General features: G+C 47.8%; 1 protein-coding gene across 11 annotated transcripts in view; it reads right to left on the bottom strand.

Moving 5' to 3' along the window:
* The window catches only part of ZNRF3 (zinc and ring finger 3), a 149408-nt gene that overhangs the window by 6080 nt on the left and 115971 nt on the right, over positions 1-27357 (bottom strand). For 6 of the 11 annotated variants that reach the window (XM_025858264.2, XM_073886740.1, XM_073886741.1 and 3 more), the window contains 3 exons: positions 3151-3225; positions 2593-2724; positions 894-1004 (listed from right to left, as the gene is read on the bottom strand). In XM_025858264.2, coding sequence (XP_025714049.1) covers positions 894-1004; positions 2593-2724; positions 3151-3225 — 318 coding nt within the window. The other 5 variants (XM_025858263.2, XM_073886746.1, XM_073886744.1 and 2 more) reach the window with 5 other exon arrangements.

Here is a 27357-nt window from a genome sequence, read left to right as displayed (position 1 = left end):
CACAGCGCTCATCCTCTATCGGACCAGAACAGGTTTCTGAGAGAGCACTCGACACTCAGAATGCCACAGCACAGGCTTTCCAGACTTCTGAGGGTCAGCGACCTGGACCCAGAGTTCTCCCAAATGGCAGTCCCAGCACAGGTCGACTTCAATTAGTTGGTCGGACTCTGCAAGACCCTGAGTTATTTGCCTGCTCTATGCCTCGGGTTCCTCCTCTTTACACAGAAGAAAGTTCCGAGGGCAAATGAGACAACGTGCCCGGGTGCTGGCCAAACACAGCCACTGTTCTGTTGGGCTGATGATGGCCACTCACTTGGTGAGCAGTGGGCGATCCTCTCGACAGATTGCCTGTCAGCGTCCACTGTGTCTCCTGAGAGGTCACACTACACAGGACACATCTAGATTCCTGCTTACCCTCACCATCAACTTCTGCCCCCAAATCCTGCCCTCCTACGAGCATGGTGATGTGCCACTGGGGCACGAAAGGGGCTACTCTGTTTACTGGGAATTGTCCGGAGAGCTTGGAAGATGCAGCTTCTGGCTCAGCAGGTCTAGGGTATGGCTTGAGAGTCTGCATTTCTATCAAGCTCCCAGGGGATGCTGCTGGTGCCCAGGTCATATCTGAGGAGCAAGGCTCTAGGGCTCCGCGTGAACATTTAGACATTTTGTGAGAAAACCCCCTAGCTGGAAGCCCTCCCATTGCCCGGCCTTTGTGGTTCTGGCCCTTTTGGAACAGAGAAGACATAGGGTGATAAGCTTGGCTCTCATTTTCCTCCATCTCTGCCGCTCCCAGGTCACCGGGACCAGGCTGGGGAGCTCAGGCCCCCACCCTGGTTTCCAGGAGTGACAGGGCAGTGGGGTACCTGTGCTGGCAGGCTGCTCCGAGGTATTACCTGACTGCGCCGCTGCTTCAGCTTGATTTTGACAAGGAGGATGAGGCAGACCAAGGAGACCACGACGAAGAACGCCAGGAAAATCCCCATGTCGAAGTACTCAGTGGGTTGCTGGAACAGAACACAGACATGATGAGTCACAGGTCTCTTCAGCCTGGGGATCGGCACACGGGTTGTGTCAGCCCGGGTTGGGATAAGGTGGGGGCAGCTCGGGTGTGTCTCTCCCCTCGCCTGCAGACAACACCTCGGTTCTGCTAACCTGCACACGTGCTGTGCTCTCCGGGCCCAGGCAGCCCCCCATGGTGTGGCTAGGGGGAAGCCTGCTGCAGTCTCGGCCGGGCCTCCCCCCCGGCCAAGAGCACACGCATCAGAACGCCTAGCTCCCCGTGGACGAGCGCAAAGTTTGCTGTAACTGGCATGAGAGGCCCATCCAAACGAACACAGATACCATATTTATGGGACAAAGGAGTGAGTGTCATGTTTTGAGGGAACACTGATTACTAACCATGTAATTAATGGTTTACAACAACTCAGAAAATTGTATACTGCTTCCACTACAATGAGTCACATTTACCGAAGCGCTCTTTTTTCCTTTAAAAAGAAGCCAGCAAAGGCAGTTCTTCTGCAAATCCCTTCTACTTTGAGTTCTTATCTTTTCCTCAGGACACACTGCCTCCAAAAATCTTGAAGCCACCTCATCTAGGACATGCGGTTAGCCAAGAGGAATAGAGTTTTGCTAATAGAATGCTGTGGGTATCTAGATATTTTGTGTGTGCAAAAGAATCATCCTATATGTGAATATTTGTGATAAGGAAATAAACCACATATATATATAAAACCTGCCCCAGGTTCCCAGAACCTTCAGGCTGAGGTTTGGGCAGAAGATGCCAGTTAAGAGTCAATGGCCAGCAGTGTCCCTTTGATACGCTCAAGAGAAGCCTCAGTGCTATTCATCAACCACCTACAAGGCATAAACTTCAATCCTAGTTGAAAGCTAAGTGCTCCAGATTCAAATATAAGTTAGGGGTTTTCAATAATGCAATTTGCCCTCCGGGAAAAAGGAAGTACAGGCCTTTTTCTCTAGTCTGGGACAAACGGAAGGAGGGGGACACAGGAAGCCGGGTACTCCTTCCTTCAATCCTCCTCAGCCTTTCAGAGGGAGGCAGGACAGAAGAGAAAGGACAGGGGGCTACCAAGAGGGAATGCCGGGTGGAAGAGACTAGAGACACTTTAGCACAAAATCATCTATTTCTGGAAGGTCTTTTCGAATCCTCTCTAAAGGAACACGGGTGGGGGCTGCCTGGCTGGCTCAGTCAGTTAAACGTCTGACTCTTGATTTTGGCTCAGGTCATGATCTCAGGATAGTGAGATCGAGCTCCGCATCAGGCTCTGTGCTCAGTGCAGAGTCTGCTTGGGACTCTCTCTCTCCCTCTGACCCCCACCCCCCCATTCGTGCGCACTCTCTGTCTCTCTCTCAAATAAATAAGTAAAATCTTAAAAAAAGAGAAAGAAACATGGGTAACATTTGTCCTTCGCCTCCAGCCTTACGTCTGATCTAAACTGTAGGAACCTAGGCTGTTATCAGCATTTTACACAGTAAGAAGACAGAAACAAAAGCCCAAAGCCCAGAGGGAATAAAGGCACAGGGAGCAGCAGAGAGGGTGCCGGTTGAGGCTGGCCAGGGCCGACAGAGGCTCACTCGAGGGGGGCGGTGCTGAATCCTTGCTCGAGCTACTTTCTGCTTGTTGACAATGTTCATCAGCTTGATGGCATCTGCACCCTTCACGTACACCACTGGCCTCTTGAGCGGGTCTTCTGAGCCCTGGTTTAGCTGAGGAAGAAAAGACAGTTCTGGTTAAAAGACGCTCTTGCTTTAAGAATCAAGAGAGAGGGAGAGAGGTTGAAGGAAAAGAACAGCAAATACCATTTGAAAATCCTCAAAGTCCTCAAGTGTTATAGCCTTGGAGCTTCTGAAGGACAAGGCAGAGAATGATTCTTGTTTTAGGACGGACTGGGCAGGCTGAAGGCCCAAAAGGGTCTTTGAAAATGCCCCCCAGCCACCAACTTCCTGGCTCTTCACGCCTACTTAATACCCTTGCCTCGGAGTAGGAATGATGTCTAAACATGGGTTTCTAGTGTCAGCAGACAAGTGCCGAGCCCCGAGGCGAGGGGGACGCCCCTGTGACAAGCCCAGCTAACTAACAGTGCTTCTCTGGGGGGGGGGGGACGGCCACGCCGCATGCCCCACGTGGTTTACCTGGTCAATAGCTTCTGGGTTTTCCGACACATCAAAGATGACCGCAGTGGCTCCCCGCTGCACCGCCCGCTTGGCCTGGCAGAATTAAAAAGAACAGGTTGGCACTCTTGGTCTTCTTACCTTGCCAAAGCTGGCCTTGGAAATCAGACCTGTATTTGAATGCAGAATCTGACAGTCACCAACTTCCATGACTCTGGGCAAGTTACTAACTTCCCGAAGCCTCAACTTTCCCATCTGTAAGAAAAGGGACAATGCTACCTACATTGTACGGCTAATCTGAGAACGAGACGAGTCAGAATAGGTGAAAATTAGTAACTGGGTACTCGATTAATCTTTGTCTCCCTGTCCGGCCAAACATTAAAAACACATCCACAACCTGCCCAGTCAGCACAAAGGTATTGGTTTCAGTATTTTCTGCTATGAACACAGAGCCCCTGGCAACCAAAGTAAATGCCTTTGCTGCTTCTCTTGTGGTCCTTCTTCTTTCCCATGTCAGCCAGGACTGCAGTTAGAACAGCACACCCAATATTTCCAAAGGAATCTCAAAATGGTCAATTTTAATAACTGACATAAGCTGAAGACCTTTGGAGATGCTGTCAGCTATGAAAAAAAAATCGTAAATGGGGATTTAGAGCAGTTGGCTGCCAAACCTGGCTACACATCAAAAACCACTTGGGAAGTTTGTAAAGCAGATTTCCTGGCTCAAACCACAGAGACTGATTCAGCAGGGCTGGAGTAAGGCCCAGGAAACGGAGTTCTGGAAGTTTTCTGAGGGATTCAGATGATTCAACCACTTGGGGGACTCTGGATCAGAGAGCTGAGATGAGAATGTTTTAGGAACAAATGTAAAGTGGTGGCATTCTGTTTTGAGGGAGGAATCTTTTCTATCCCAGCGAACCTTCTAATTTCATGTCCAGCTAAGCACACAACAGGATGAAAGCTGTGGAAGAACAAGACATAAGACATAACCCTTGCTTTTAGGAACCTGAATTTTATTAGAGAAGTAAGATACCTCTAAGGTGGGGGAAAAACAACAAAAAAATAAAACATCAAACCTCCTATAAGTTGGGCAAATAATGGCTGGTCTTCAGAGATCAACTCTATGGCCAGAATGTGTGACAAAGAATAAAATTTGAATTGAAGGCATTCCTACGGAGGAAATAATCACTACGGGGATGCAGCATAAGAAGGCAGCACTGAACCTAAGGAGATGTGAAAGTGGCTGGACCAATGGCTTCACAGGCCCACTAGAGGGCAGTCTTATCCCACAGCTTTTACCAGACCAGTCCATGCACCATGTACCAAAGACGCAGAACTGTGAAATCCTCTGGATACTGCAAAGTCCCCAGCAACTTAACGAGCCCGGGGAGCCCTGTGTGCTGTGCTGCAGAAGCTGTCCTTCTTCCCCTGGGACTCTTTCTTGTTGAACTGAGACTCAATTTCAAGTCGCTTCTACCGCTTGTCCATCCCACCCCACTGCCTCACCAGCAAGCTGCAGTTGGGAGTGACAAGTTGCCAATCGTGGGCAAGTCACTGAATCTGAGTCCCAGTCTCAGTTTCCCCACCTGTAAGAGGAGGAGGAAGCCTGTTATGACCACTAGGGTCCCTTCCAGTTCCCAATCTTGGCCACTCAATGGAGAGGCACGGCACTGTCCAGAGCAGTGAAGAAAGAGCCACAGTGGCCCTATTATCCACCTCCAGCGGGAGAGGGCATGATGGCCCAGTGAGAAAGTTTGAGGCCAGGGGGTGTCACCTTGCTCCAAAAGGCTCTTAGGGGCACAGACTCCCTTGCCTGAGGCCAACAGTCCGTGGGCCCCAGAGTTAATAAGAAATAGGCGCTGTGTCTTCTACTCAGGTGAAACCATAGTCTTCACAAATTTTCCCTAGATACAGAAGGGCCCCAAGGAACAGTACTGAAAACAGGTAATAAACAGGACCTCTTGTTCCTTTATTTGGCTTTCATTCCACCATCAAGCGTATCAACCAGCACCTGAGGGAACTGTGCATTCAGATCCCTCTGGATCAGGAGCACTGAGCACCTCCCGCTTTGATGCTGGCGCACCTGGAGAGCCTGATGGCCCCAGATGAAAGGCAGGACCTGGGGTAGTGTGGTCTTCAGCCATGTGGCTGGTCACACTTCCAGGCTTCCCATCTCCAAAGGAACGTGGAGGCCTCAAGGATCTGGAGGTGAGGCATGACCCATCCGGGACAGGCACTTTTTTAAAAAGGCTTTTTTTAAAAAAAATTTTTATTGTTATGTTAATCACCATACATTACATCATTAGTTTTTGATGTTGTGTTCCATGATTCATTGTTTGTGCATAACACCCAGTGCTCCACGCAGAATGTGCCCTCTTTAATACCCATCACCAGGCTAACCCATCCCCCCACTCCCCTCCCCTCTAGAACCCTCAGTTTGTTTTTCAGAGTGCATCGTCTCTCATGGTTCGTCTCCCCCTCCGACTTACTCCCCTTAATTAAAAGGCATTTTAAACAAAACCTAGGATGGTTGAAGGGTCTCTCCTGGTTTCTATAGTAAAAACAGCAGGCCAAGAATAAGGTGCTTAAAACCCACTTACCGCCCCCATTTAATGGACTCATACACAACCAGGCTAATACACAGGGTCCAAGTACAAATATTTTGTTTGAGAAAATGAGAATTCTCAGTTGACTTACTTTAAAAAATTAATGGAAGCTGCTATTAAAATAAGGTTGTTATTTCCTGTCCATACCAGGACTAGACAGGAGGGGAGTCAACCCAGGGTCCTGTTGAGAACTGGCCTGTCAGGAGCCAACCCAGGATTTAAAATAGACCATGAATAATCCAGATTTAGAAAATGACACCTTTATTATACTATGCCCAAAGCAAATTAAAAAACACAGAACACTACTTGGTCACACTTTCCCCCTCACCTCACATTTTCAGTTTAAAAATAGACGAGGCATACTCCTGAACCAATCTCCACATCTGAGATCATTTCATCGTTTTACCTAGTTAAGCTTGGGCCCAAATCTTGTTTCTTGTTTCTTTTAAGTAGGCTCCACGCCCAGCGTGGAGCCCAACAAAGCGCTTGAACTCACAACTCTGAGATCAAGACCTGAGCTGAGATCAAGGGTCCGACGCTTAACTGACTGAGGCACCCAGGCGCCCTCCCCCCACCCTGCCCCTAAATACGGATTCAAAACAAATCTAAACCATAGATTGGGAGGTTACAGAGTTGGGAGATTAGTGGTCTTGTGATCATCAGAAACCCTATCTTTCCGAAGTCACAAAAGTCTCAAGATAAGGCTGTTTCAAAGAAAGAATGGAAAAGATGCAGCCTGGGGGATGAGGCTAGATGAAGGTCACGGGTAAGCTGGGCCACAGTTGCGGAGGGCAGTTACCCTTGAACTGTGTGTAGAAAGAAGGGCGTGAGAAGGGTTTGAAGAGCAGAAAACAGGTGGCAAGTCTTGGGAAGGCCTCCTCAAAGCAGCCCAAGGCCCTCCCTGCCTTTCCTGCCCTCTGCATGCCTGCCCCCCAACCTTCATCACCTCTGCTGCCTCAGTCAGGCAAGGGCAGGTGGACAGGTCGACACCAGCCAGCAGGTGACTGGAAGCCCAGTGGTAGACTATGGAACAAAAGGTTGTCATGGTCCTTTATTCACCTTTCTGGGGCTGCAAGACCCAAGGCTAGCCAATGTCCATAGCCACTGACACAAGTATCAAAAGTGCAAACATCTGCACACTTAGATTTCCCAAAGTACAAAATTTCAAGCCCCAGGAGACAGGGTCCTACTGTGGTTGGCACTTACCTCAATGCAAGTCTCCTACGGTTATTCCATAAACGTTTATTCTGTGGTCTGCCTGGGACCATACTCTTGGGTTGCTGCTCCCTGAACGTGGACGTGTTTTCCCAGAAGGAAAGCGCTTCTATCCCTATGTTTGAGTCTCGAATTTCCAGAAGGGAATGAGGCATTCTGATGAGAATAGTCCCACCACCACCTTGTGGGTGGGAGAAGTCAAAGCCTCCCGTTTGCTTCACTTTCAATTAAATTCTGGAATTCCAATCAGGAATGGATCTGGCGCTCTCCCCAGCATGTGCAAGTTACACCCAGACTTGGTAACTCCCAGCAGCCCCCGGGCATAGACTCCTTTTTCACCCTTGTTTATCTGTTTGTCTAGCGCGGCATGTGGTGGCCCTAGCGCCTAATATTTATTGCAGGAAATCTTTGACAGAATACCATCTTAATCGGAGATAACCCAAAAGATGACTAAAAGTCTCCTTTGTCCCAAACTCCTGACCATATGATAACCAAGGAAGTTGGATTGTTAGTGCTGATATGAAGACCTGTGTCTTCAACCTCTTATAGAAGTTTTGACATATGGAGGCTCCAAACAGACTTTTTTTTTCATTTTGGTTTTGTTTTGTTTTGTTTTACACTTATCATAAGCTTCCAATAAGTCATTAAAATTCCTTATAGACACCTTTAAGGCTGTGAAATATCCATTCACATACTCTACTCACTCATGTATTTTTGTTATTTGAACTATTCCAGTTTTTTACTATAATAATGCTACACTGAACAAATTGTGGCTTACCTTCCAATTTCCTTAGGAGGGCCAAAGAATATGAAGATAATCGTTAAGAGTCATAATACAATCCACTTAATGCCCCTCTTTATAAACCCACTCAACTCTTATCTGTAATGACAAAATAGGATGGCGCAGATATTACAAGACAAATTTGTCAACACATTTAACTTCTGGGTAAAGTGACCTGTGGTGAGCTGGCTAGGAGAAGGAAGTCTGTTTGAGAGTAACTCTTTGCATATGCTTCATATGCAGAAAGATACTCCAGTGTGAACTACCATGTGTTGATCATACCTACTGATTCTTCAAGGTCAAATTCATGTGACTCCCCACCCATAAGATTGATAAGTTCTTCTCTATAGCCTAAAGCAGCTCTTATCCCTCTCTGGGCCCGAATATTTCTAAGGATTTCTCTTCCGCTGCTTACCACTTTCTATGATGCATTTTCCCCTCAACACCATCTTTCATGTTTTTGCTATTCATAAAAGTAAAATGTGCTTAATGTGAATACTTTTAAATAATTCAGAAACTGAAAGTGGGGCGCCTGGGTGGCTCAGTTGGTTAAGCAACTGCCTTCGGCTCAGGTCATGATCCTGGAGTCCCTGGATTGAGTCCCGCATCGGGCTCCCTGCTCAGCAGGGAGTCTGCTTCTCCCTCTGACCCTCCCCCCTCTCATGTGCTCTCTCTCTCTCTCATTCTCTGTCTCAAATAAATAAATAAAATCTTAAAAAAAAAAAAAATTGAAAGCAAAAATGAACTCACCTATTACCCCCTATATCCTAGGCTTTATAACATTAACAGTGTGGTTTATATCTTTCCATGTTTTTTTTTTAAACCCATATATTAGCAGGAATAAAATGCACATATACACTCATATATCAAAATACACTTAAAAAACCACAAATAAATTGTGTGTATAACTGTACCTCCCTCACCTTAACTCAACAATTTACTCAACAATATTATATGCATTTATATAAAAAAAAAAGTCATTCTTCTTACCAGCTACATATATCATTCCATTATATGGTTGTACCTGAGTTTAAGACTGTCTCCCTGAGAGCGCCTGGGTGGCTCAGTCGTTAAGCGTCTGCCTTCGGCTCAGGTCGTGATCCCAGCGTCCTGGGATCGAGTCCCACATCAGGCTCCCTGCTCGGCGGGAAGCCTGCTTCTCCCTCTCCCACTCCCCCTGCTTGTGTTCCTGCTCTCACTCTCTCTCTGTCAAAAAAAAAAAAAAAAAAAAGACTGTCTCCCTGACAGGCATTTAGCAGATTTCTACATTTTCTCTATTATAAACAGTGCCATATTTATATTCTTCATACTCACATCCTGGTGGCATCTATTATTAAATAAATAGTTACAAGTGGTCCTGCCTAGTCAGAGGGCACAGACATCTTACATGTAAATGGCTGGCCTGGTTGCTGGGCTAACCTGCCCTCAGGGTCTCAAGGTACCAGGAGGTAGATCTTACTGACCAGTCTGTGTGCCCCATAAAGCCTAACAAAGCAGATTACCTCGGGCATGGTCCTTACTCAACAAATTAACAGAGTAGGTGGGAACTGAGTTTAATTCTATCTGTAGTGCCATTTATTCACTTGTTTTTTTTTTTTTTTTAAGATTTTATTTATTTATTCATGAGAGACAGAGAGGGGAAGAGAGAGAGAAAGAGAGAGGCAGAGGGAGAAGCAGGCTCCCAAGGAGCAGGGAGCCCGATGCGGCACTCAATCCCACGACCCCGGGATCATGACCTGAGCCGAAGGCAGACGCTTAACCATCTGAGCCACCCGGGCGCCCTATTCACTTATTTGTTAACAGTAGTAATTAACCAGTTCCTATGTGTGCCAGGCCCGGGGATACCGACAGCGGGAAGCAGCAAGTGGTAGACCCCTGTCCTCATGGAGCACACATTCTGTAAGCAATGCTGGCAGAGCCCTCTCTGAAGAGGGCAGGGGAGTCACAAGGAATAGTCTCTGTGTTCCAAGGGCAAACGGGTAAGAAATGATGAATATGGGCTCAGTTATCTCATGTCTCTACTGCAGCTTTTCCCAAAGTACACAACACAGGGTGAGATTTTCTTGGTCAGCATCCTTTGAGAAATGCTGCATATTCTACGGTGACCTCTGACCTCTACAGAGCACAATGGTATCCTAGAGGCTCTTCTCTACCTAGGATCCCCCATTTCTGGGGATGCAAAATCCTTCTGCAACAACTCCTGTCAACACCCTCCCTTCTCTGGAAGATGTTTTGGAACCCACTGATCCACAGCGTGTGGTATGCCAACGAGAGAGGACTAACAGCCCTTATGCATTGCCCTGCTCTAAAGTGTAAGGAGAAGGCTGAGGGATATGACAGAGATCTACATTTTGAGCTGGAAAACAAGTAGAGAAAACACGCACTGCAATCTACATTAGATGGCTATTGGTATGAAAACATTCAATTACATAGTTCAATTTGACAACTACTCAAGAGGTCCAACTGTGCCAGACATTCCAAGAAAGATACGATCTGGGACCTTCTAGAAGTGCCTGTCATGACACACTTGCTACTGTCCTGGCAAAAGAGATCTTGCTTAGAAAGGAGCAGGATGAGAGTGTGCGGATCTCTTTTTACCCAAGAGAGTATTCACTTGCAGCTCTCCTCTGATACACTTACAGAGCAGTGTGACCTAAAGTGGCCAAAACCATTACTGCAGAGAATCCAAAATGGCACCAGAGTCCCCGGGCTTGGTTCCTATGACTTGGTGTCAGCATTCTGCTTCAACTTGGATCCTCAAGTTCCTTCTGTGGCTATTTCCAAAGAAGAGCACACTGTCCTGGGCCTCTGTGGGTCATTTCTTGCTCAGGCTGATACAGATGCATGGGGTCTTGCCATGGGCCCACCCTTCATCCAGTCCTCACCCTCCTATAACCTAGGCTCACAGGGGCCAAGCTAAACCTTTGCCCTCACCCCTACACTCAACTGCTTACCAAGACTTGCTGATTTCATCTTCCAAATCCATCCGTTGTTTTTCCACCCCCACTGCTGCCCCCCTGTCCAGGACACCCGACTTCTCACATGAGTCACAATAACATTTTCCCTTGGGGGTTCCCTAGCCCATCCCAGCAGCCCCCCAGGGTGGTCTCTACCCTGCAGCAGAGGGACCTTTCTAAAATCACAGCTCTGACCTGCATCACTCTCCTCGAGTAACTGTGCTGCTCTTAGCATAACCCGTGACCTCCCCACTGCTTATGGCAAACTCCACACTCCAACCCCTGAGTCTAAGGGGGCTGACCTTCTACTAGTTCTCTGATGGCCTGCATCCTTGCTGCGGAGGAACACACTACCTCCCCCACACCCGCTAGCCTTTCCCTCTTCTAACTCTGGTCGACTTAGGTGTTATTCCCTCCACACTGTTATTGCCTGTAGCCTGACCGTGCCCCACCATTGCAGCTCTTATGACGTCACACTGTAGTTGTTTACTCAGAGTGCCTCCTCACTAGAGGGCGGCCAGTGTGTCAGACTTCTTTCCTGCCGAATTCCCAGAATCCAGCAAAGGGCCTGGCACAGGGTAAATGGCCAAGAAATGTTTGTTGATTAACCCAAAAAGATCAGCTTCTGCCCTCGGGGTTAGCATCAAACACTTGCGCCCCCCCCTCCATCTCCACTACTCTAAGCACAGACTGTAGCTTGCTCCTGGCCACCTGATCGCCAGTTTCCTTTGACTTTTAAATTGAGAAAGGTCTGATCTCTACCAGACCTTCTTGGAACTCAAGATTCTGCGCATTTGAGACTTTCAGGATTTGGTTTACGCAGACACATCGTCTGCTGCAGCCTTTCCTGACGGGCCTCCTATTGGTGGTTAGTTCTAACGCCGCCGTTGTGGTCTCTGGGCAACTTCGACCCCAGCCACTACAAGTGGCTCTGCCTCATCGTGGATCTTTATCAGGCCCCAGGCCTCTGTGCGAGCACATCTCTGATGTCAAAGCTCTTAGAAAACAAGCCCGTGCACCTGCGATGTTTGTTCCTTCCACTCTGCGGAGGAATGCAAGCTCCTTTTAGAACTCTGACCCAAGGCAAACTCTCACCGCATGACTACCCTTGGGCAAATCCACAGGAACAGATGGCACGAGATGCAGATTTTTACAGTTTCCTCCCCATTATCACTCAGGGGACCTTGGGCTTTTCTTCAGCCTAAAAGACGGGTGGAGCCTACATTACACCTCGAAACCTGTGGACACCATGGGGGCCTGTCTCGGGAAAGTGCGCAGATACCAGTCTGCCTTCCCCAGCTGGTGTGAAGACTGGAAACTTGGCTTTCTGGGGGAACTGGTGGCAGAGTCCAAACTCCCAAACTCAATGAAAGCCTCGTTTGGGACAATGAGGCCAAAGTACAGGCTTGAGAGGCTCATCCGCCTAAGGCTTGAGCCTCGGGCATATCACTGCCAGGAATGCAGGGTGCCAGGAACAAGCCCTGCGTCTGTCGCCACTGCCGCAGGGCCTGCTCTGTGGTCGGGGAAGGACAGGGACTGTGAGCATGGATGGAGACCAACCAGCCAGTCCCCGAGACTGCCACGCCTGACACCCACCCGTCTCTCATAGCTGGGCCTGCTGTAGTCCAAACAGGCACCACTCACTGGGTCCCTTTATGCCCCGCCCTCCGGAGGCCGCTGAGTGGATTTTAAACCCTCCCTCCTCACTTTTTCCTTTCCTCCTCCCCCGGGTTCTTCACTTAGTAGTGACCACCCAGGCACCAGGCTCTTGATCATTCTGGTCAGCTGCTGTTCCCTGAAGCATGAGTCACTGCTCATGCAGGGGATACTCCTGCCAGGCAAGGGGGCTTGCAAGGCCGGTCTCACCAGCGCCCTGTTTTCCTACAGAAACCTTTCATTCCATAGGAAATGAGGTCACACATCAGAGCACATGGGTAACCGGTGAGAAAATGCTGGTGCCAAGAAGGGGGCGGGTGCCAGAAGTGTTGAGGGAAACGACCCTAACACCCGCAAAACCACCAATCACCTGCTGCTCTAGGACAGGGTAGAGAGGAAGGGGTGCACCTAGCTTAAAAAATAACCTGCTTTCTTTAAAGCACAGGCAACATAAATGATTCTACCAAACCAAACCTGTAGAGCGTTGAGCTAATTTACTTTCATGATTTGGAGCCCCTGATCCACGGCCTGAAGGAGATCGGCGCACAAAACGGCCCCACAGGGGCAAAGAGGGGCGGGGGCGCCTGGGCAGCCACGCAGGCTCACTTTCCGGGAGTGGGAGAGGAGGGGGCGGGGGTGCGGGTGGGTGGCGCAGCTCTGCCCGCTCCACCCGGCTCCTCGCTCCAGGGCTTGGCTGCAGCCCGGCCTGACCTTCCAGGTTTCGCTGGCAGGAGATCAAAGTGCCGAAACCACAAACACAGCTCAGAACTCCGAGGCCCCCGCGGCCTCCCCCCAGGGTCCCTCCTCCCTTTCCACCCTCCAGCTTCAACCCCGCCCCTCCCCTAGCCCTGCTTCTCCACGCCCTCCTTCAGGGTTCCTCCCTCTCCGCTTCCCCACGCTCCCCCCGACCCCAGTCCCTCTCCCCACTCGGTGGGGCCGGCCTCTGGGGGAGGGCTCCCATCCGGCCTTCGCTGACCCTACCCTGCCGGCTGCGCCCCTCCCCATCGGGAGAAGGTATTTCTCGCCATAATTAAAGTCATTAAGCCTCCAAAGGCTCCTGTCGGCTGCTGGTTCTGAGCTCCAGAACGAAGATGATGCATTTTAAGTCCTAGTTAAGATTATGCTGATCTATTTAGGAGGCATGTAGCAGCGAGAATTCAGCGGTTAAGTTAGTGGTTAAGGCTGCCTAAGTTTAAATAGTGTTATTTATTCTCAAAATATGTAGCAGCCCCACTTAATTTCGCCTAATTAAAGGAACCGACAGAAAAAGCTGGAGTCCGTGTCATGGCGCCATTGCACAGGTTGGTACCCTTTTCACAATCAGAAAATGCACTGGGTTCAAACGGAAATGCATTTTCCCAGATCTTAATCTTAAACATAAGACATTTAGACCAGTTCCAAGAAACACAATGATCCTCTTTGTTTTAACACCTGACAAGGAGCACCAAAAACCCAGGAAGCCTGTCCACACCCTCCTTCCGTGGCCACTGCTGGGTGAAGGGATGTTATGGAAAAACGTCTGCAGTTAGGTTGTTTCGTGAGATGTCTCTGGCTGGCGGGGAAACTTTTGGAAGAACTTCTTAGCTGCTATCTTGGGTTGAGTTTCCAGAAGTCCCACTTCAGGGCCAAAGTCAGCAACTAGGAACTTTAAAAGGGACCACCCCCTTCTCTGCATAGGACAGGTTAACACTTGTTTAATAATTGAAACAAGTGTTAATTAGGTGGCATACTTGGGCTGCACAAGGAACAACAGTGCCTAACAAAGTCTGAAGACCCTACAGCCTCCCTTCTGCCACGAGAGGTGGAGGACAGACTCTCTGAGGGTTAGGGCTGAGCTCCTGGCCACTGCAGCCATCAGGCAGGGAAGACCCGGTTCTCACCTGTGGCCCCAAGGAGGAGGCAACCTGGGAGACTGAAAAAATACCCATGCCTGGGCCCCGCCCCTAGAGATGATGACTTCATCTCTGTGGAATGGAACACTGGCAGCAATATTTTTCTAAAAGTTTCCCAGTTAGTCTTAAAATCCAGGTAGGGCTGAGAACTACTGAGCCCAAGCTGCAGGGAGCCTCTGGGATGACTGTCAAATGTACATTCTGGGACCCCTCTCCCGGTTTGGTTGGACTGGTGAAGGTCCAGAAGCTTTCACACTGGCACGGGGTCATGCTTACGGTGGGGCAAAGGAAAAGTGTTTGAGAATTCCTGCTTAGGTGGTAAACTGTTTGAAAAACCGAGATTATTCTGATTATATGCTTTTCTTATTTGTATTAGGAGGAAGAGAATCTGGATGAAAGAATTCTTGCATGTCTGAGGCAGGCTTGCTCCTAACATTTGTGGGGCTTGGGACAAGAGCCAACAAACCATGAAATAAATTATATGCTACCTTTCTATCTTTATGTACACCTCCATAAAGACCTGAAAGATCACGTTCAACTGAGATTTCTCTAACTTCCTCTGATGAGCGTTCCTCATCAGAATGTGTCATTGTGGAGAAAGCTGACTCCTGACCCACACTGCATTTTGAGGGGGCTTGTACACATGTGAGTAAACGCCCCAGCCTCGTGGCCAAGGTCTGTCTACTCTCCTTGGGGATAGGGGTGTGCTCCCAGGGCAGTCTGCCCCCAGAACGATGGTCCTGGAGAAGAGGTCTGGAAGCCAGCATTGGCTCATGCGGGGGGAATTCAGGATCCTGAGAATGGTTCAAAAGGGGGCTTCCCCTTGGACTCCTCACCTGGTGGCCAGAAGCTTCAGAAGCAGGGCCTTTCTGGCCTGGTCTTGGGGCAGTACTGGCCCAAAGCATCACGCTCCAGGAAGGGAAAGGAAGCGAAGTACCTATTATGTACCGGGCAAGGCAGTAGGTGCTTTCAAATGGCCCACCGATTCTACACAGCAGCTCTGCAGTCAAGGGGCTCGTTGACTCCCATTTTATAGCTGGAGGCTCAGAGGTTACCTCCCAAAGTCACAAAATAGAGAGCTGACATGTGACCTCAGCCTCTCTTGGTAATCCCAGGCTACTGAAATACTCTGGTTATGCTAGGAGTTTCATAATCAAGTGTGACAAGAGAAGCGGTGCACGTGTATCAACAGGAATGCTGAAACTCTGAGTATCCCATTAATAGCTTATGTATTGTACTTCCCAATCCCACAAGGAATTCCAGATAGCTCGTATCCTAACCCATTTGGACTCCCTCATCTTTGAAACTCCCTTTACAAAATGTCATGCAGCTCCTATAGTCAACATAAAGAGGGGTGGCAGGGTGGAAAATGCTACCTTTGTACAGGGTTTCCTGCTTGAAAGCTCATGTTTGTTTTTGTCAGAGGGGCTATTTCATTCAAGGGAGTTACATCTACTGCCACTTTAGCCAATGCAAGCCCACAAACAATACAACTTTCACTCGGTATACTTCTTAAGGATCTACCAAGGTGGTTTCAAAATGGTCCCCCATGTGCCCTGTTGGGTCGTGTCCTTGAATCTGTGACTCTGTATTAGAATTTCAGAATGATACAGTTTCACTATCTCTTAACTTCACACCACAATCATTTGTAATAGCAAGAGAACCAAATCTCTCCCTCTCTCTCGAGAGGGGCAGAGTCCCAAGGGCCCCCCTACCCTGCTCCCTCCTCAGTCACACTATTCTTATCTGGGTGCAATCAGTTTGATGATGCCCCCAGCCACGGTGGCCTTGAGGACAAACACAGCCTGAAGGGGACCTGTGAATGGATGGGCCAACCCAAGTTCTTTTTAGCACTGCCAAGGGGCAAGGGGAGGGACAGGCGCTGTCCCTTCATACAGCTTGGGCTGCATCCTGGCTCACCTTGCAGGTGAGCAGACTTGACAGCCTTTCTGTGCTTCCATCTGTTCGATGGGGACAATGCTAATAGGTCGTATTCTCACAGTCGCTGAGAGATGTTAGAAGACTGGATGAGACCATGCCTGGCACATGGTGAGTGCTTAGGCCCCATCTGCCTCCTTGGACAGGACACATCCGCTCTGTGTGTCTCTTCTGGGCACCTGGCCCGTCCCTTGACTGCTTACAAACAGGATTCTTCTCCTCTCCAGGAAAGAGAGCCTGGGTGCCCTGCCTGGTCCTCCTGTAGGCCCAGTTCCCACACAGAGCAGCAGGCACTCAAGAGTCACGGTGACTCCGCCTTCTGAAGGGTTCTGGAAGCTGATGTGACTCTGCTGCATATCATACACATGAACATCACAGTTGAGGGCAAGAAATGATGCCATGGCACGAAACGGCAGAAGACAGTCAGTGGCTGTCAGCCCAGCCTGGAATGTCCTGGGGAGCTTTTCAAAATTACAGGGGCAGACCCCTCCCTAGAGACTGAGGGGCACTGGGCTGGAGGTGGACCTGGCCTGTAGGTTTGAGAGCTCTCTGGGTTGATTCTTAGGTACAGCCGGGATGGACAACCACAGAGACCAAGGCCCTGTGGAGGTCAGAGGAGAGAGGGTGGCAGGGAGTGGGCTTCCTAACCCCAACTCATCATTCCCTGTTCCTCCCCTCCCAGAACTGCCAGATTCCTTTCTCAGTTTCACTATTTGGTTTCTAGACACCCACTTAGGCTATTTTAACTCCGACTTAAGGAAAGTCCTTGTTAAAGAGAAGACTGCACTTCAAGGCAATCCACAATTGAGCTGCTCGTGATTTCTGGCTGTGAGAATGATACTTCCCTCCCCCAAGGCAGAAGCCTGGGTCCTTCACAATCAAAGATCTTGGGGGCAGTGACTATCACAAGCATCCTTGGTCACCGGCCCCTAGACTGGTCCCTGGAACCCAGAAGGCAGCAAATGCTGTGGGACACAGATGCTGGGGCGGGGGCTGTGGGCACAAGAGCAATTCTCTATCCCGTGGAGGGGCAAGCTTTTGGGGTTCACAGTAGAGGTCATCCTCCTGGCTCCCTGGGTCCAGGCCTTTGGCTTCTACTCCACACGGGTCCCGGGGCCTCAGACAGGGGCCTCTACCCCCTGGCAGGACAGAGCAACAGAACGTAAGTTCCAAAAGTGTCTTCTGCAATAACAGAATGATACAAGTTCTGAAAGACATGAATCCCCAGGACACCATTTTCAAGTTTAAGTCCCATTTTTCTTCACAAAACACATGCTTTCTTGAACTAAGCCCTCAAACACTGAACAGAGTTAACCAAGTCACAGAACTTGGATGCCAATTGCCAACTAACATCCCCTTCTCTGCCAAGAAGTCCTGAGAGCTTTTGCCATTAGGAACAATTCTAGTGACAGGGCCTGGGGGTGTGGTGGAGAAGAGACACCAGATGTAGCACTTGAGGTCATGGGTTCGGCTGTAAAACATAACATGAGTTAAACCCAGAAAGGCCAAACATGTCTAAATAAAAGACCGAGTCCTATAATCCTATGTCTATAGGCCAACAAGCTGAAGGCCATGTTAAAACTCATTTCTTCCAAATGCATTCCAGTATGATGCTCAACAGTCATCATGACGGAAGGGGACAGAGAAATGGTGACTAGGCACCAAGCTGGCCTTCCTCAGGCCAAGAAAGGACAAGAGGTGGAGGGAAAAGATGCTCTTGGGCATCCCCACCAGGGGCTGCAAGCTACTTCCTGCCTGTGGTTCGCAGTCCCATTCATGTCCCTCTGTTTAGACTGCAGAGCAATATGGGGTGTGTGGGGGCGTGAAAGGGTGTGTCCTTGCCTGCGCAGAGCTTGCACTCTACTGACTTAGAGAAATGGAGCTAGACCATTTCCAGCAAGGGAAACAAATGAATCCAGAGCTCAACTGTGTTGGATGCTCAAATCCAGTCTGGAATAGATGAGCTTGTCTTCGGCCATACCACTCTGAACGCGCCCGATCTGGTCTGGAACTCGGGCGGGGCCATGTATGCTATGGTCAGGAAGGGCTTCGTGGAGACTAAGCTGCCCAAATGAGGAAGAAGGGAAAGCTGGCCAGAAGCTGGTCACATGAGGTGCTGGCTGAGGCTGAAGACCCTGCAGATGTACTAAGCACCGCAAAGGGAAGAGGTTCTCAAAAGGCGATGCCTGGTTCCATGGAGACTATGCATTACAGTCCCCTCACAAGGCCACAGTATAAACACTGACCATCGTTTATTAACCAGTCTTTCTCTTGGTGGCAGTCAGCATGCCCACAGGTTAGTTTCTGGGACACAGCACAGCATTCACGCACAGCCCTTGTGGTTCACTGACATTTTTGGATCACTGACCAAAATTTCATTTTCTCTGGAGGGGGTTCCCTGACCTCTGCAAATAAGGTTCATTCAGGTGGCTACGTACTTCCAGGCAAAACAACTAATGTGACTGTCTTTCCTAGGGTTTAGTAATGTAACACGTATTTGTTGAACACCTATCATGATGGTACAATCGTATGCTGAAGAGACCCATCCTAAAAGATCTAGTCCTTCCTCTCAAGGAGCAGGGGACCTGCATGCACAGCAAGAAATACTCCTTGAATGAAGGAAAAGAGAGAGAGAAGGAGGAAAAAAGGGGCCTGCTGACAGGGTCCTCGTGTCTCCACTTTATGTCAGACCTCACTCATCACCCCGCGGATGGCACAACTCGGCAGCATGGGCATGCTGCCTCGGAACGCTCCCTCAGCAAATGCTAGAACATCTACTCCATATGGACGCTCATATCCAACTACAAATGTATGGGCAATTATTGTTTCAAGAAGGCAGATTAATTTTAAAGTATAGTTTGATAACCTTTAACAGTGCAGAAAATTGAAAAACCCAATTAATGACTTTAAAAGGCCTTAGGATGAAAGAGACCAAAGGGACAAGGAGCCACAGAAGGTGGAGTTGGGCTGGATCACTTCCTTTGGTCAATAACAGGTCTATGACTGTGTCATTAAGAAAAGGACTTCTTGCAAAGGAACAGCTTAATCCCAGGAAAAGGAAAGAGTAAAAAGGTTACATTAAGGGAATCAGGGATAATCTCTATCAATTACCCAGAGCCTTTCCTGTTGGGGAAGTCTCAAAAGAGGAACAGGAAAAGAGCTGGGTCATGATCCAGGTGCTACGCTTTGTTTTATGATCCAGGAGTTTGGCAGTCTGGTTTGTGGGTAAGTGGAGAGAGCTAAAACAGCAAGTGCTATGTACACCGCCCCCCCACCCCGCCCCAAACAAGTAGATAGTTGCAGAACGTGCCAACGTTCGCTCCACAGGCACCCAACCATGGCAGGCACGGGGGACCGGCTGGCATCGTTCTGAGGCTAACCAAGTCCAACTGCGTACCCTCCAGGTGCCTGGGACATTTGAAAGGGCCAGTGAACCAAATCCAGAGACAAGACTGAGCCTGCTTCCTGGCCCCAGAAGCCGATGAGGCCCACCTGAAGAGTCACTGCAGTCCTCATGCAGAGGGACAGAGGGGGCCTATTAGGCAACAGTGACCTACCTCGACTATGGTCCGGCTGAATCGATTAAGTGCCTCTCAGTCCTGGAATGGGATTAAAGAGCACCTAGTCCCACATCCTAAATTTGCAAAGGATACAGTGACTTCCCGAGGTCAGAGAATGCTGGCAGCAAGGGAGGGCGTTCTGCTCTGAGCCGACTGCATCCTGTCAACCCTGCCCCTATTTTAGAGTCCATTAGGTTTTGTCATGTCCAAGCTTTTCTTTTGGGGAAAAATCAAAACTGAGGGGAATCCAATGATAGTTTTCCAAAAATAACGGGAAGATATATTTAACCACCACCCATTACTAAGAACATAAATATTTTGCGTATTATTTTAGGCAGTTGTTACTAGAACATTCCCGTACTGGGAGATCTGATGCCCAGCACTTAAGGAGAGAATTGTTAAACAACTGACCTGTGAAAGGAAGGAGGCTAACTATAATGGATTTGCTAGCAGACAGGTGTACATTAGTTTAAAAAGGAGGTGGAGTCTTGGAAAGAAGTGTAAATTAAGATAATTTCAAATGTACCGACTGAGTTCACTATGAAAGTGAGTCCTTTTGCATAATAACAGAAGGCCCCCAATGTTCTCTGCACATGTTGGGATTAGGACGTTTGCATAACTCAAACTTCTGAAACACAGAGTTGCACGGAGTGCCCCAGCCCCTGCTATCGTGCTGCTCACGCCATCACGTACATAGCCCCCCACTGTTGTGATGGCACGAAGACAGGCTACATTAAGGTCTGATGATGGGCAGGGCCCAACCAAGACTCAGAAATACGGGGCTCCCTGAGCCCCCAACCCCACTTGGGTTTTAGCCTGGAGAGAAAGTGTGGCCAGGATCAGGGCCTGACAGTCAAGACGATGTTAGGTTTGGGGGCCACGTTAACAGCTAACAGATGAAGTTACAGATTAACTCATCACTAGCATTGGTTGGTTAATGTACAATTTGGTAGGTAACTTCAATAGTCCTGGCCCAAGTTCAGAGTAAAAAAAAAAAAAAAAAAAGCAGCGTTCCCTTTTCTTATTTAAAATTTAAAAAGTGATAAAAAAGGAATAAACTGATACACATAACCAACACAGGTAAATCTCAAAGCAATTATGCTGAGTGAAAGAAGTGAGGTTAAAGAGTACATATCTGTACGATTTCATTCATATAAAACTTATAAAATTCAAACAGATTAATCTCTAGTAGGTGAAGCAAATAATGGTCATCTGGGGATTGGTGAGGAACAGAGGGGAGGGTTGGGAGGGGCTTCAAAGAGACATGAGGGAACTTTTTGGAGTGATAGAAGGTTCACTGATTATGGTGATAGTTTCATGAGGGGTGTGGGTGTGTGTGAAAACTTATCACACTGTACACTTTAAATATGTCCTGCTTATTCTATGTCTATTATACTTCAATACAGAACTTAAACAGGTGGGGGGAGAATCCCCAAATATTCTCTTCCTGTTATTCCTCTAATTTTTCTTTCTTTCTTTTTTTTTAAAGATTTTATTTATTTATTTGACAGAGAGACACACAGTGAGAGAGGAATACAAGCAGGGAGAGTGGGAGAGGGAGAAGCAGGCTTCCCAGGGAGCGGGGCTCGATCCCAGGACCCGGGGATCATGACCTGAGCCGAAGGCAGACGCTTAACAACTGAGCCACCCTGGCGCTCCTCCTCTAATTTTTCTTAAGAGCAAAATTTGACACAAAGAACTCTTTATTATGTGATGCTGGAAATTTTAGCTAACATAGGTAAATTCTAAAGCCAGGCTAAAAAAAATTATCCAGGAGCGCCTGGGTGGCTCAGTGGGTTAAGCATCTGCCTTCTGCTCAGGTCATGATCCCAGGGTCCTGGGATTGAGCCCTGTGTGGGGCTCCCTGCTCAGCGGGGAGTCTGCTTCTCCCTCTCTCTCTGCCACTCCCCTTGTGTGCTCTATCTCTCAAATAAATAAAATCTTAAAAAAAATTATCCAGACTGAGCCAGGTAACACCTCCTTCTGATGCTCTAAAACTGTCTTCAATATCCTAAAACAAATCCATTCTCAATGCATCTGGGTGAATGGCGAAGGGAGAACAGTAGCACAGTGCCCATGTGGACTCTGGGAAGTAGGCAGATCCCAGGTCAGTATACATGAGAGAATATTACCTCAACATAAAGATGATGGGAACTGTGTCGGGACTGGGCAGGGGGTGGCGGGGGTGTACATGGGTGTCCCTGCACTTGCTACTGCTGCTCACAGTCGGGGAGCCAGTGGCCTGATGGTTTTGTTTTGTTTTTTTAATTCCTGGTTCCCTTACTAAATCGATGCCCTTAGGCAAGTCACTTCATCTCTGGTCCTCAGTTTCCTCATCTGTAGAACTGGGTCAGTACTAGGACTTTGTCAATTGTTGAAGGGATCAAATAGTTCATGGGTGTAAAGTGCTTGGCACAGTTTGGGCACAAGGTAGGCACCCATTAATGGCAGCCATGATTACTATTCATTGATCTAGACCTAGATAAATAATGGCACGAAGAGGTGTTGATTGTTGCAAATCAGACAAAGCTGCTCTGAGGGAGGGAGCTCACATCTGAGTTTTTGAACTGGGCTATCAATGTCTTTACTAATTGCTTTAGCTTGATGTCATGAATATGAGTGTCATTGTTGTCCCCTGCACTTGGGCTCTCATTTGGAGCGGAACTGAAACAATTTCCTCTACAATTAGATAGGTCATCAGAGCTATGGCTCAATGGAGAGTTACACGATTGAGCCCAAGTATCAAATAGCTCCTCCTGCCAAGCATTACAAGAAATTCACACCTGTCAGGTAGACTGAAAAAAATGGCCACAATACTCCTATTCAAGGGCTTATTTCGATGGCCCTTGAATCTGGGTTTGGTCATGTGATCTGCTTTGGCCACTGGTTCATCAGCAAACACACTATGCAGAGGCTTGGTAAGTGCCTCCTGTGGGGCTGGCCCTCTTGCTGCTGCACTCTCTTAGACTACCATGTGAAGAAGCCTGGGCTAGCCTCTTGGGCGAGGAGAGACCACATGTCAAGAGAGCACAAACGTTCCAAGTGAGGCCCCAAGGAACCACCAGCAGATCAGAGATCAACCACGCTGGCTCAGCCCAGAACTGCTCAGCTGACCCACAGAATCAAGAACAGATGAAAATGATTGCTGCTTTTAAGATACTAAAAGTTTCAGGGCAGTTTGTTATGTGGCAAAACCCAAACAATACACCTGTGCTAAATGAAAGCACCACAAGATCACACCACCTCACCTGGGTTGTCCTCTGTGCTGTTCCATGACCCTGTCGACATCGCTTTGTGCTCACGAGCCTGCTTCTCTTCTCTATATATTCAGGTTTGCTGACTCTTACAAGGTCTCTGCTTGCCTCTGGAAATTTCCAGACACTAATATCCTGTTTATATATATACCTCTCTCCTCAACTCTTCCTCAGTCTCTTGTAATTGACTTTCCCCTCTCCTCATCCCTTATTCCAAGTTTTCCTTGAAGTCATGTGCTGGCCCCTTTTCTCTTCCTAGTCCACACTCTCTTCCTAAACAAGCCCATCCAGACTCTTGGTTTGAACCCACACTCCCACCTAATGGCTTCCCCCAAACTTCATCTTCAACCCTGACCCTTTTCTTGAATTCCAGGGCTCCAACTCAGCACAACCAAAACCAGTCACCAAGTTTCTCTCAAACCCATGCCATTTGCCTCAGATTAATGGAGCTGCCATGGTGGAAGCCCAGACCCATCTTCTTCCCCTCTCCACACCCAGGTTGCTCAGTTCCATCTTCACAGTGGATCACTCTCAAGTAGGCTCTCTCCTTTCACCTCCCTGTCTCCACTCTTTCTTCCCATCCATCCTATACATAATCCCAAGAGTTATCTTCTTGCTCTTTTCTGAGTCAAGTCCCAACTCCTTACAATTGATGTTCGAGGCTCAACTTAGTTTGGACTAGGTCTACCTGGCCTACCTCCTCTCCCACTGTCTGCCTCCAAGTGCCGTACGCTCAGGCACACAGTTGTGCGTTTCTGAACAATTAAGACACACAAATAACCTCTTGCTTTAGGTTATGCCTTTTACCTTTATTGCTCTCCTGGACCCTTCTTTACCTCTCAAAGCTCTTCTCATGCTCAAGGACCCGCCTAAAAGCCTCCTTTCTCTGCAAAGACTTGCCCAATTTTTCCAGAACCATCACTATACCACCGTAGCCTCCATGTGAGCCCCTCTTATGAACCTTCACTTCATTCACCCTGGTTAGTGGAATATAAGCATCCTGTTTTCATGTCCCCTAGGCCTAGATGGCTATATGTCCTGCCCCTAGCATGGCCAGGACAGTCCCACTCTACACTTGTTTTCCCACCATAATGAATAATGATGGCATCCCCCCTTCCATTCTCAAACATGTCCTAGCTTGAATGACAAATAATATGGTTACCCTACATTGGTCTTAACAGTGCTTGACACAAATCAGAGGCTTAAAAGTCTACTAATCCAACCCATCTTTGACCATTCTTCATATTTATTGACTGTCACAGAAAACACTGATCTGTGTTCACACTTGATTCATTCAACCTTCTACAGACAACCCTGATGGTATTCCCCTAAGCAGTTTAAGATCATACAACTGAGATCACAAACTCTGCCCACAGGGGCTGGGTATGAGACTGATGGCAATGGATATGCTGCCACTGTGTGAGGAAAACAGCAGAGGGGTGGGGTCTGTGGCAGACGAGATAGCGCACACCTGTCTGATGGAAGCTTCCATACAACTCAGGCTACCTTCACCAGAGGAGTGGGGCACCAGTACTGCCAGATCTTCTGATTTTCTAAGAGAAGGTAGACATGTGGATTTTTAGATCTTCCAACTCAAGTGTTGGCAATGGATTTATACTTACAACATTGAGCAGATGTACCCCAAGTGGCCAATGGCTCACACCTTTGGCCTTCAGCAAACCCACAGAGCTCTGCCTGGAAAACATCCCACCTTCAGGAATGGAAATAAAGGAGTGGGCTCCAGAGGTAGGCTAAGCCTGTCTCTGCCACTCATCAGCCTGGCCACAAAGATCATTTGTGGGGGCAAGTACCACTGTCTGGGTTTATCTAGAATACAGGGGTCAGACAACCTTTCTTTCTAGGTGTTAGTTTTCTTTTCCATTTCAAGTCTCTTAAAGGAAAACGTGTGGCGGAGGTGGCTTTACTGCCCCCCACTGGGCACAACCCCTAAGACGCTCTGGGGAGCTTCACATGGGAAGGAAGTTTCTCCAGCCGAAGTCAAGATGCTCTGATACAGCAGCTCACCCCAACCTAAGCCAGCACTCACTCAGCTGGGGCAAGTTCTTTAAATAAGAATATGTAAACATCTCATTTGAAACTCCCTGGTTAATCAGTAATCACTCTTAAATACTAAGAGGTCACTCTCATATTAAGGAACAAATACACTTCTGTTTCTATCGCCTTTAACAGGTAATTTGCAAAAATCCCCAAATTCAAGCTCGATCTCAAGTCTCATTAAATTAACTCTTAAATTTAAGTCCCTTAAATTAACCTTCATTGAACAAGTGAAAGGATGGCCTCATTCAGGCTTTTCCTACTGTAATTATTCAGTGTTACCAAGACTTTACTTTGTGGAACAAACAAAGGAAGTGGGTTCTGGTATAACCTTTTATTTGCTAGAGCTCCCGCCCCTTGCCCTAGCAAACCCTTGTTTTCTCATTCACTTTTTTCTAAAGAGAAAGTTCTCTAACGCATTACAACCTGTCTCCACATGTTTATCTTCCTTAGGTGGTCAAATACCAATTCACGGGCCCAAATGCACCTGTCATAGGCTGGGAGGACACTTCGTTGGCCTAGTCTCTGGATTTTCATGCAAACATGAGGTCAATGCACTGGGAAGCTCTGCATGAACTGTGACAATGACCTCTGCTAGTACAGAAACATCATTTAGTAATGATCAGTTGACCTCTTGCAACATTATTTAGTTCGGAGTATAAGACACAACCCTTACCAGCCAAGCCAGTTTTAGTTTTAATCAGTTTTTCCCCCCTTTCCTTCCTTCCCTTCTTAAAGCCAACTGGAAGAGGGAAAAAATTCTGAAAGGAAGGATATCAACGAAAAGCAATACATCAAAATCTGATTGTGATTACACTTTGATCTTTCCTTCTTTCTCTCTCTTTTTTTTTTCAATTACACTTTGGATTTCTTAGGCTACAACTAAGCATTAAAAAAAAAAACACCAAATGATAAGTTTTAGGCAATTATTAGAATAAAGGTTTTGCATATACGTCTTTTTACATCACACAGCATACTACATAACTTTCAGAGGGTTTAAAAGCATCTGTCACAAAATAGTCAAGTAGATAATATTTAACAAGATACCTAAAATAAGCACTTAACTTTCTGTAAGACTTGAGTGCCCCCACTTTATTACTTAACAGATAGGACTTATATGGTAGCAAAGTGCTGTCTGATGGTTGGAAAATGACAGGCAGAACAGGAAATGAGAGAGCACACCTCATGAAGTAGATGTGCTGAAGACCAGATGATGAAGTCGGTAGATGCACGGAGGTAGGCAAGTTCCGATGTGGTGATGGGTGTGGGAATGTCTCCCCTCTTTTCTTCTAGGAACCTGGACTCTGGGCAGCCCACGCAGAGAAAAAGAGAGACTCTCCAACTCAGCCTCTCACTTGTGTTTACTGGTTTCAAGATGCACATCACAATTTGCAACTAGCCTGGTGTGTGTGTGTGTGTGTGTGTGTGTGTGTGTGTGTACCCTTGCTGGTTGCCTCTGCATCCCCCCTACTGACTGTGAGCCCCACAAGGCCACAGACCTATCTATAGTGTCACCATTGTATCAGCAGCATTTAGCACATGGCCTGGGATATAGGAGGTATATAATGAACATATTAGTGAATTCCAAAGATGTATTCTCTGTTCTTCTACACTAACCTACAAAAGGGGGCTGCTTAGAGTCAAGCTCATTGTATTCTTTCAGCATAGCTGGGAGCCTGGGGCATCTCTGCTTCTTGCCAAATGAGAGGGGTGCAGTAAAATGGTCTGGGAGCTCTCATCCCCACCCTGGGCAGAATTGCCCTTGGCTCAGGCATTCCAGATATATCAGCAATCACATCATCCCAGCCTGCCTTACGCTCAAGCAGGCCAGGGGCTACTGCTACTGGGGGAAATGGCTGAGGGCATGCAGAGCAGTAGCAAATGACTTCAGATAACTGAGTAGCATCAAAGATGCTACTACTATTAATTGCCTTGTTCAAAAAAACAAAAACAAAGGATATTAAAAAGAAAGGGGGGCAGAATCTAAAAGCAAGAAAAAACTGGTAATAGAGTGACATTTCTCAGCTCTTCCTAGGGGCAAGATTTGGGCTAGGATCCTCACTGTTGTCACGGCACCACTTGGGGTCTATATGACTTTACGGCAACATGAAAATGATCACAGAAGGAAAAATACACGGGAAAGATGTTTAGGGAACAAAAAATTAAAGACTTTTGCACTTTTTCAGAGCATGGAGAGATTCTTAGCATTATTAACAATGCTAGGCTGTCCTGGTAAAGACTACCACCAATATTCCACTATGCCCGTGGTTGCTTATGGAAGAGAATGGTGTGTGCTCTAACCCAGGCCCACCAG

The sequence above is a fragment of the Callorhinus ursinus genome, unplaced genomic scaffold (genome assembly GCF_003265705.2).
Source record: "Callorhinus ursinus isolate GAN/ISIS: 27379988/994484 unplaced genomic scaffold, GSC_fseal_2.0 scaffold72, whole genome shotgun sequence".
NCBI lineage: Eukaryota > Metazoa > Chordata > Mammalia > Carnivora > Otariidae > Callorhinus > Callorhinus ursinus.
Note: the sequence above shows the minus strand (reverse complement) of the source record. Positions and strands in the feature narration are given on the sequence as shown.